General features: G+C 53.2%; 1 protein-coding gene across 2 annotated transcripts in view; it reads right to left on the reverse strand.

The window, feature by feature from the left end:
- Window positions 1-10,223, reverse strand: part of BCR (BCR, RhoGEF and GTPase activating protein) — a 136,459-nt gene extending 126,236 nt beyond the window's left edge. Inside the window, exon 1 of one of the 2 annotated variants that reach the window (XM_025400627.1) lies at window positions 8,347-10,223. In XM_025400627.1, the coding sequence (XP_025256412.1) occupies window positions 8,347-9,625 (1,279 nt within the window). In that variant the 5' untranslated portion in view covers window positions 9,626-10,223. The remainder of the gene's footprint in view (window positions 1-8,346) is intronic. The other variant, XM_025400626.1, reaches the window with a different exon arrangement.
- Window positions 10,224-10,749: the final 526 nt, after the last annotated feature.

The raw sequence follows: 10,749 nt of genomic DNA on the forward strand, positions 1-10,749 counted from the left end.
AGCCATGCCTCACCCACCATATGTTGATGTTTTAACTCCCAGTACCTGGGAATGTGACTATATTTGGAAATAGGGCCTTTCAATAACTAAGTTAAAGTGGGGGTCTTTACTGCCCACCTTAATCCAGTCTGACTGGTGTCCTTTTAAGAAGGGAAATTTCGGCCAGGTGCAGTGGCTCACGCCTGTAATTCCAGCACTTTTGGAGGCCGAGGAGGGCCGATCACCTGAGGTCAGAAGTTCGAGACCAGGCTGGCTAACATGGCGAAACCCTGTCTCTACTAAAAATACAAAAATTACCCAGGTGTGGTGGCAGGCACCTGTAATCCCAGCTACTTAGGAGGCCAAGGTAGGAGAATTGCTTGAACCTGGGAGGTGGAGGTTGCAGTGAGCCGAGACCGTGCCATTGCACTGCAGCCTGGGTGACAAGAGTGAAACTCCGTCTCAAAAAAAAAAAAAAAAAAAAAAAGAAGGGAAATTTGGACACAGAGAGATGCCAGTGGTGTTCATGCACAGAGAAAAGACCATGTGCAGAGGCAGCAAGATGATGGCACCTGCAAGCCAAAGAGAGCCCTCCAGGGAACCAGCCCTGCTGGCATCTTCATCTTGAACTTCTGGCGTCCAGAAGTGTGAGAAAAGAAATTTCTGTTATTTAAGCCACCAGTCTTGGTATCTTGTTATTGGGACAGCCTTGGCAAACTAATATTCTGGGCCACTTCAAAGCTAAGGGCGTGAAGGCTCAGGGAAGATCGCCATTGCTAACGGGTGTTTTCCGGAAGAGAACACCCCTGTGAAGCATCAGAGCTGGGAGTTAACTCAGTCTTAAGACTGAGAGTGCTAGGCCAGGCGCGGTGGTTCACGCCTGTAATCCCAGCACTCTGGGAGGCCGAGGCAGGCGGATCATGAGGTCAAGCGATCCAGACCATCCTGGTCAATATGGTGAAACCCCATCTCTACTAAAAATACAAAAAATTAGCCAGGTGTGGTGGCTCACACCTGTAATCCCACCTACTTGGGTGGCTGAGGCAGGAGAATCACTTGAACCTGGGAGGCGGAGGTTGCAATGAGCCGAGATCACACCATTGCACTCCAGCCTGGGCAAAAAAAGAGCGAAACTCCAAGAAAGAAAAAGAAAGACTGAGAGTGCTGCCCTGGGGAACTTCAAAGCCCTGCTTGAATGAAATCAGCCATGCACAGTTATATGAGGAATGTAGGAGAGGCAAAATCATGGAGACAGAGTAGAAACGGTGGCTTCCAGGAGCTAGGGATGAAGGGGAAAGGGGAGTTAAAAGTCTGATGGATTATAAAGTTTCAGTTTGGGAAGATGAAAAAGTTTTAGAAATTGACAAGTGGTGATGGTTGCAAAACAATGTGATGTACTTAATGCCACTGAACTGTACACTTAAAAATGGAGAAAATGGTGCATTTTATACTATAAATTTTAGCCAGGTGCAGTGGTTCAGGCCTGTAATCCCAACACTTTGGGAGGTTGAGGCGGGGCGGATCACCTGAGGTCAGGAGTTCGAGACCAGCCTGGCCAACATGGTGAAACCCCGTCTCTACTAAAAATACAAAAATCAGCCAGCCGTGGTGGCACGCACCTGTAATCCCAGCTACTCAGGAGGCTGTGGCAGGAGAATCACTTGAACCTGGGAGGCGGAGGCTGCAGTGAGCTGAGATTGTGCCACTGCACTCCAGCCTGGGTAACAGAGCAAGACTCTGTCTTGGAAAAACAAAAAATATATTAAAATTTTATAATAATAAAAACAGTAATGAACCTCTAACATGTTACATGGATACTGTATTTTAATTAAAATAACTACACTTTCAAAGGGGGAAAAAAACACCCTGTTTGAGCCACAACAGTTGTATTCTATCTAGCCAGGGTCAAGATATTCCCTGGGGTTCATAGTTAATTTAATTCCCCAACACCCCGAGTCTTGATCCAAAAAGCAGCAGCCTCTGCCAAAACTCAGACTTCCTCTTTGGTAACCTGAGAAAGCTTCCAAGATGCCCATTCATTCACTCTAAACAGGGGACCCTCTCAAATCACAGGGGTGAGCTGCAGCCTGGGCCTCAGGCACTGCTGTGTCCTCTCTCAAGTGTGCTAAAGCTAAAGCACGTAGCTCACCTGGGCTCTCTGTCCTGGTGAGGGCAGCAGTCACAAACACAAGCCCTCCTGGCCATAGGACTCCCAACCAAGGAAGGGAGGGGGCTATAAAGCTAGAAGCAACAAACTAAGCAAAAGGCACACTCCCCTGAACTCAGTCAAATCAACAGCACTCCCAGCACCTTCTTCAGTGAAATGTTTCAGAATGCTCCATTCTGTTCCCAAAACAAGTCAGCCTTCCTGAACCAGAGAACGCTTGTAAAATTTGATCTAGACTCTGCTTCTGTGCTGTTGATGCCTTTAGCAGCCTCAGACTCCACCCAGATCTGCCCACTCTGTCTCCACCCATGGAGAGGAGCCTGTACTCAACTGAGAGGTGGCCACGAGGCTCTGGCCTTAAGAGATGACGATGGAGCCAACTCCAGGCCTGGGTGACCTTTCTCTGCCCCACAGTTACTCAAACTGGCTGGCAGTCCAGTCCATCACCCAAGGGAAAAACAATGCAGTGGTCACTCTGGCGCCAACACATCGCTGGAATCCAAAGGGCAAATTAAGCTGCTTAATAAAAATGTGAAAACACAGGGTGGCCACTCACATGAAGTCCATGAAGAAATACAAGATCTGTCCTGTCTCAAGACCGACACCTGGAAGAAGGTTGACAGGCACACTGGGCTGGGTGTTTGGATCAAGAATTCCTCAGACCTCCCAACACAAACAAATAATGAATGTGTTTGAGGTGATGAATATGCTAATCTCCTTGATTTGATTATTATGCATTGTAGATATGTATCAAAATATCACAGTCTCTGAATAGGTACAATTATTATGTATTAACAGGGAAAAAAAGAAAAGTAAAAGGAGGAGGCTGGGTGTAGCGCCTCACGCCTGTAATTCCAGCACTTTTGGGAGGCTGAGGTGGGTAGATCGCTTAAGCTCAAGAGTTCGAGGCCAGCCTGGGCAACATAGGGAGATCCAATCTCTACAAAAAAAAAAAAAAGATTGAGAAAGAGAAGGAGAAATGTCTGGTGTCCCAACTGATATTGAGCCAACTGCAAGACAAATAAGAGAGCCCCTCCTCCCCAATGCCAATCAGCCTGCAATCACAGAATGTGTGGGTGAGGCTAACTAGACCATCCTATTTCAGCCCAGTCGGCCCACATCAGGAAAACTGCCTAGCCAACTAGAGAACTGTGGGGGGAAAAAAAAAAGTTGTTATTTTAAGCCACTTTAAAAAAAAAAAAATCCTCTGAAAGTAAAGTACAGGGATGAAATGAGAAAAAGACAGAGTAATTGATCAGTCAGTTCCCAATGATCAGTAAAATCCCCCAGCCCCATGGGCTATGAAAGGAGGAAGGGCGCTTCCAGTATGTGCTATGCGTAAAGCTCAGAACCAGGTTCCCTGGGAGACCCAGAAATGAACCAGTGATTCCTGCCTTCAAAAAGCACACAGTTGGCCCAGAGTGGTGGCTCACGCCTGTAATCCCAGCACTTTCATAGGCTGAGGCAGGAGGATCGCTTGAGCCCACGAGTTTGAGACCAGCCTGGGCAACATCGTGAGACCCCATCTCTACAGAAAAAAAAAATAAAAAATAAATTAGCCAGGCAAGGTGGTGCACACCTGTGGTCCCAGTTATTTGGAAGGCTGAGGTGGGAGGATTGCTTGAGCCTGGCAGGTCAAGGCTGCAATGAGTGGTGACTGAGTCACTATAATCCAGCCTGGGTAACAGAGCAAAACCCTTTCCCGACAAAGAGAAAAAAAAAAGGCCGGGCGCAGTGGCTCACACCTGTAATCCCAGCACTTTGGGAGGCCAAGGCGGGTGGATCACTTAAGGTCAGGAGTTCCAGACCAGTCTGGCCAATATGGCAAAACCCTGTCTCTACTGAAAACACAAAAATCAGCAGGGTGTGGTGGTGTACACCTGTTAACCCCAGCTACTCGGGGGGCTGAGGCAGGAGAATCACTTGAACCTGGGAGGCAGAGGCTGCAGTGAGCAGCGATCACGCCACTGCACTCCAGCCTAGGCAACAGAACGAGACTCCATTTGAAAAACAAAAACAAAAACAAAAAAAAAACCACACAATTTCTGCCACCACATGGATGAACCTTGATAACATTACATTCAGTGAAATAAGCCAATCACAAAAAGACAAATATTGCAGGACTGGACTTACATATCTATCATAGTTGAATTCAGAGACATAGAATGGAGAATGGTGGTGCCAGGGGTTGGGGCGGGGAAATGAGGAGTTATTATTTAATGGGTACAGAGTTTCAGTTGGGAAGATGAAAAAGTTCGAGATGGATGTTGGTGATGGTCATACAACAACATGAATGTAGTCAACACCACAAAACTGTATGGATAAAAATGGTTAAAATGTTCCACTTCCTCACTTGACTGGCTTTACCCCAAAAAAAAAACAATTTAAAAGGGTTAAGATAGGAACTTTTGTTATGGTTATTTTACCAAACTTTTAAAAATTACAAAAATGGTAAATTTTATGTATATTTTACCATTTAAAGAAAAGCACACAGTCTAGAATCACAGGGCAGATGTGGGTGACCCCAAGCCTTTGCTGCCATTTTTCCTTAGGGCAAACGGCTACTCTCTGCTCTCCAACTTCCGCTGACTGATCAAGTCCTCTTCAGTCCTGCCACTTCTGGAAGCTTCTCGGATCTCACTTCCCTTCAACACATACACGTGTGTGTGTGTGTGTGTGTGTGTGTGTGTCTCTCTCTCTCTCTTCCAGTAACTTGTAAGTTCCCAGATGGCAAGAACCACACGCTCCTTCTGTGGGTTCTGCACAGTTTTACAGCAGGGCTCACAGCCATCTATCATTACCCCCACAGGCGGGCCCAGGGTGCAAAGACTGGAAGGACCCCCTGAACCTCCCCAGTGGTGCTTTGCAGGTAGCAGTGTGGAGTAGTGGGAAGAACACCGCAGGGCCCCCAGGTTCCAGATGGAACAGCTCTGCATTCACACAGAGACCCAGAATCCCAGCCCTGCCGCTTCCCAGTTGTGTCTTTACCTGTAAATGGGCAGCCCCACCCCAGGGGGACAGATGAGCCCATGAGGGGCCCTATAGGAAGCACTTTGTCACCGTGCCCACAGGTGGCTTCGGCCCCCTCCCGTGAGGGCCCCTCAACTTGGAAATGGGACGGTCCATTCATCCAAACAGACTGATTCTGAAGTTATTAGATCCGGACCACCGCGCAGCATTAGGGCAACTTCCTCCCCCCACCCACCCCATGAGTGATTTTCCTCATTGTTCCTTTTCAGACCAGCAGGCTCCACAGCCCTCTAAAGAACATCAGTAAACAGTTAGGCAGAGACAGATGGCTGAGCCAGTGAGGATTCCTCTTTCCACGCCAGCCACACATGGATGCACGTCAGAGCAAACTGCCGGGCAAAGAGTGTCAAGGTGCCCAGGGCTAAAACAAGCCGGAGTTGTAAAACCTAACAGGATCCAAACTCGTAGACTGTACAACACCAAAAGTGAACCCAAATGTAAACTCTGGACTTTGGGTAATAATGAGGCATCAATGCAGGTAGGTTCATGGACTGTAACAAACGTGCCCCTCGGGTGGATGTTAACTGGGCAGGTTGTGGGGGTGTGGGCGTACGGAGTGTATGGGAAATTGTGTACTTCCCTATCCATTTTGCTGTGAACCTAATAGTGCTCTAAAAAAATTAAGTCTTTTTTTTTTTTTTTTTTTTTTTTGAGACGGAGTCTCGCTCTCTCCCCCTGGCTGGAGTGCAGTGGCACGATCTCGGCTCACTGCAAGCTCCACCTCTCGGGTTCCTGCCATTCTCCTGCCTCAGCCTCCCAAGTAGCTGGGACTATAGGCGCCCGCCACCGCGCCCGGCTAATTTTTTGTATTTTTAGTAGAGGCGGGGTTTCACCTGGTCTCGATCTCCTGACCTTGTGATTCGCCCGCCTCGGCCTCCCAAAGTGCTGGGATTACAGGCGTGAGCCATCGCGCCCGGCCAAAAAATTAAGTCTTAAAAAAGAAAAACTGTCTGAGGGAAAATAATCTCTTTTAAAAGATGTTTAAGTGACCTTAGTCACTAAAAACGTCTAAGAGGCCTGGTGAGGTGGCTCATCCCTGCAACCCCAGCTACTCAGGAGGCTGAAGCTGGAGGAATGCTTGAGCCCAGGAGTTTGAGACCAGCCTGGGCAACACAGCAAGACCCTGTCTTTACAAAACAAAAAAAAATGATAATTAGCCCAGTAGAGTGGTTTGAGCCTGCAGTCCCAGCTACTGAAAAGGCTGAGGTGGAAGGATCACCTCAGTCCGAGAGTTTTGAGGTTGCAGTGAGCTATGATCATACTACTGCATTCCAGCCTGGATGGCAGAGCCAGACCCTATCTCTTAACAAACAAACAAACAAAAAACATTTACGGGGAAAAAAATAAAACCTAATGGGAAAGAGACTGTGGGACCTTCAGGACATTCAGAGAAGAATCCAGAAAGTGCTAAAAGTGGGCCCAAGTGGTAAAATTAACTCCTCAGCCATTTCCTGAGGACCTGCCCTGTGTGACTCAAGGCACTGGGCTTTCCATCCTTCTATAATCATTCCTATTTTCATTTACTGACTTGCATTCAGGGTCTAGTGATGTGGTGGGCAACATGGCCAAGTCTACAGGAGCTGTAGGAAAGGCTGGGCCCAAGGTTCTGGAAACCCACAATTCTTCACCAGCAAAGATTATCATTTCAATTTGAACATCTCCCTAAAAACCTCTCATTTTCTTTATTAATAATTCTCCTGCACCACAGCACTGAGAGCCAGTTCAAGTTGGCTCGCCTGACCAACAGCTGGCCAGACACGGCTGGTGCCCAGTAACCACAAGGCAATCCTCCAGACCCGGAACGAGCTGAGGTGCCTGCAAAGCAGGCTTCTGAATAGTACAGCCTTCCACCCCCGCCCCCACATAGGGACTTAGGGAATGCAGCCGGGCCACACTGCAGGTCAGAGTCGAGGAGCCCGACTCCATAGGAAACCCCGGCTGCAAATGGAAGATCAGCAACTGAAGTACCTAACACAAACAGGACAGAGTGCCCATCACAAAAAAGGCTGCAGCTCTAAGAGCCAAAAATAGCCTCACTTGTTTCAAGAGGATTCCGACAAACCAAGCACATCCAACTCCTCCATCAGCAGAAAAAGAAAAATCAATGAAGCAGAAAACCAGATCAGCTTAACAGGGACCAGGACTCCAAGAGATTCCCGACAGCCTCACACACACCCCAGCCCACCCTTTCCTTACCCCAACGGCAAACAGTGCCTGGATCTCAAAACACAGTCCCATCACCCAGAACGCCTGATGGTATTTTCATCTAGCACAGAAGTAACGTGTACAATCCCATAGTTTTAATCTTAGCGCTAGAGTCTGACCACAGATTGGGAGCCCCGATGGGTGCTTATCCTTGGCAAGATGAAACAGCAGGAGCACACTGGAGGCTCAGCAAATGGGGCTGGGTTAGCACCATAGAGGAGCCTGGTGGTGAATGATGGGTGCAGCCTCCCATCAAAGCCAGGCAGATTAGAACGGGTGTGGCTCTGCTTCAGCCCCAGATAAAATCCCCATGTAGTTGATTTTCGGTGGCCCACTGAGTCACAACTGTCTGTCGCCTCACTTCCTTCTAATTCCTATTCTCACCTGCTGTGACCTGCCCGTTCAGGGCTGCTGGCTAGCAAGCAAACCTGACACTTCTATGGCCTGGGAGCAGCTAGCATATCTCAGGTTTCACAAATGTTGTCATATAACCCCTCCAGAACAGGATCACTGGGGTGGCGGAGAGTGTCCAAGACATAAATCCGTCCCTGCTAACAGCATCCGATCCGGGCGCTACAGATGACTCCGGCTTTTATGCCATCCTCACTGCCCGGCGTGGAGAGAGTACAGGGCAAGGAGGTTACCACCTGAAGCATCTTCCTCCAACTCACAAGCTGTACTTCACAAACACATTGCTCTAGAATGAAAGGAACAAACCACCTCCCATTCCTCACAAGACCATCCTCAACCCAATCCCATTCCAAACACTAACAATCTGCGTTCAGGAAGGAGGAGGGAATGGAGTTTGTTCGGGTGCAGGATACGCGTGAACCACAAGTGCACCCGATAATCACTCAAAAGTTACCTATCCACTCCTCCCTCCCAACTTGTTTTGTATCCCCTACTCGTCTCTAGTTTTCCTCCCCGGTGCAGCTGTGCCCACGCACGTGGCGTGAGGAACTCACCTGCGTCTCCATGGAAGGTGCCCTCCCCATCGTTGGGCCAGATCTGCCCGGTCTTGCGGACGCCCACGATGGTGGCCTCGGACACGACAACTGGGCAATGCCGGTGCCGCTTATGGCACTGCGGCGTGGGGGGACTGCTGCTCTCGAAGGACTGTTGCGAGTTCTGCGAGGGAGAGCGGCTCTTGTCCCGGAACATGCGGTAGGTGGTGGGGCTTGGGGACACTCGGCTGGACTGGCCGGAGGAGAAGTCCTCCTCGCTGGAGGTGAGGTTCTCGTTGGAGCTGCAGTCCGGGGTATAGCCGCCTCCGCAATCCTCAAAGCTCCGAGGGGAATAGGACCTGCGGGGCCAGGTGAGGCGCTTCTCCTGCTCAGAGGTGCTCTGGCTGCGCAGGAGCGGGCCCTTGCCCTCTCCTTCCATCATGCCCCCGACATAGATGCTCTGGTAGGGCTGGTACTCCAGGGGCGGCCAAGGTGGCCTGCTACCTCCATTGGCGTTGATCAGGTTGTCCTTCAGGAAGCGGGGGTTCAACTCGGCGTCCTCGTAGTCGCCATCAACGCCGCAGCTGCTCTCCGAGCAGCGTCCCCGGTAAGGGGGCCTGGAGGCATCCCCCACGCTCGAGCCCGCGCTGTGCTGGGACTTTTTGCGCTCCATCTGCATGGCCTGGCTGCCCAGAGAGCTGATGCGGTCCGACACCTCTTTGTCGTTGACCTTCACCAAGCCGCGCTCGTGGTGAAACTCGACGTTCACGTAGAAGGGCTTCTCGGCGTCCGCCCCGGACTGGCCATGGCCCTTGCGGATCCGCTCGAAGTTGGACCTTAGCGCCGCCACGCTGGCGGGGGGCCCCCGGTCATCCCGTTCCCCCGACGCGGCGGCCCCGGGCCTGCGGGCGGCCCCGGGTTTGGGCTTACCCGGGGAACCCTCTCCGTCCGGCCGGGCCTCGGGTTCCTCGGCGGGCGGCGGGTCGGCTCCGTCGGCGAGCGCGGGCTGCGGGCGCGGCGCGGGCGCTCGGGGCTCGGAGGCGCCGTCGGGGCCCTGTGCCGCGCGCCGGAAGCCCCATCGCTGCCGGTCATAGCTCTTCTTTTCCTTGGCCAGCAGCGTCTGCAGGTATATCATGCGGAAGCGCTCCTGGTTCACCTCCTGCTCCAGGCGCCGGATAGAGGCCTTGCAGCGCTCCAGCTCCTGCTCGATGTCGCCCACTGAACGCAGTTCCATGCGCGGCGGCTCCGAGTCCGGGAACTGCGCCTTCCACGCCTCCGCGAAGCCCACCGGGTCCACCATGGCGCGGCCGGCCTCACCTGCGCCGCCGGGCTGCGCGCGGCGCCCGTCTCAGCGGCGGCGCGGCGGCCTCGCCAGGCCCGGCCCCGGGCGCCCGGCGGCCCCCATGGCCCCGCGCAGCGGCGGCGGCGAACAATGCCCGCCCACTCCCTGATGGCAGGTGAGGCGGCGCGGGGCGCTAGGCGGCGCGGGGCGCTGGGCACGCGGGGCGGGGCGCGCTGGGGGAAGGGCGCGGGCTGCGCGCGCCGCTATTGTGTGCGGGGCTCCTCCGCACGGCGAGGCGCGCGCGCTGCCCTCTGCTCCGCCAGGCCGCCGCCAGACCCCGGTCGCGGCCCGCGCGCTCCTGGCCTCTCGCTCCCGCACCGCCGCACAGCTCCGCCGCCTCAGCTGCTGCCGCCTCAGTGGGCGCTACGCTCGGCCAGCCCCCTCTCGCCGCACTCCCGCCCGGCCCGCACTCTGCGCCGCAGGAAGGGGAGGGCCGGGGGGCGGTGGCCGCGGCGCGGCTGACTGAGCCAGGCGGGCCTCTTAAAGGGGCCGCGCCGTGGGCACAGGGCGGGGTCCCCCGGAGGCGGCTCCCCCATCGAGCCGCCACCCTCCCCCCGTCCCTGTGCCTTTTGGGAAACTGAGGCCCTAACAACGGCGAATTGGACTGTTCAACTCGCAGCCCAGGGGTCCCCCATAAAAAGGACACCGGACTCCCTGGTCCAGAAAGACCTTTCCAACACAGAGGTCCGGGCCAGTTTTGCAGTCCTGAAACAGGAACACTTGGCTCCCCTCCGGCCAGGAGGACTTCTCCTCTGGCCAGTACAGCCGCGTGTCCCCAGGCCCCACCACCTACCTCATGTTCCGGGACAAGAGCTGCTCTCCTTCGCAGAACTCGCAGCAGTCCTCCGACAGAAGCAACCTCCCCCCTCTGCCCCTTACCACGTCGCAGTGCCATAAGCGTCACCGGCACTGCCCGGTTGTCGTGTCCGAGGCCACCATCGTGGGCGTCCGCAAGACCGGGCAGATCTGGCCCAACGATGGGGAGGGCACCTTCCATGGAGACTCAGGTGAGTTCCTCACACCTTACAACCCGGCCTTTCACCAGCCTCAGGGCTGGGCACAACTCACAGAGAGGCCAGGAC

The sequence above is a fragment of the Theropithecus gelada genome, chromosome 10 (genome assembly GCF_003255815.1).
Source record: "Theropithecus gelada isolate Dixy chromosome 10, Tgel_1.0, whole genome shotgun sequence".
Classification (NCBI taxonomy): Eukaryota; Metazoa; Chordata; class Mammalia; order Primates; family Cercopithecidae; genus Theropithecus; species Theropithecus gelada.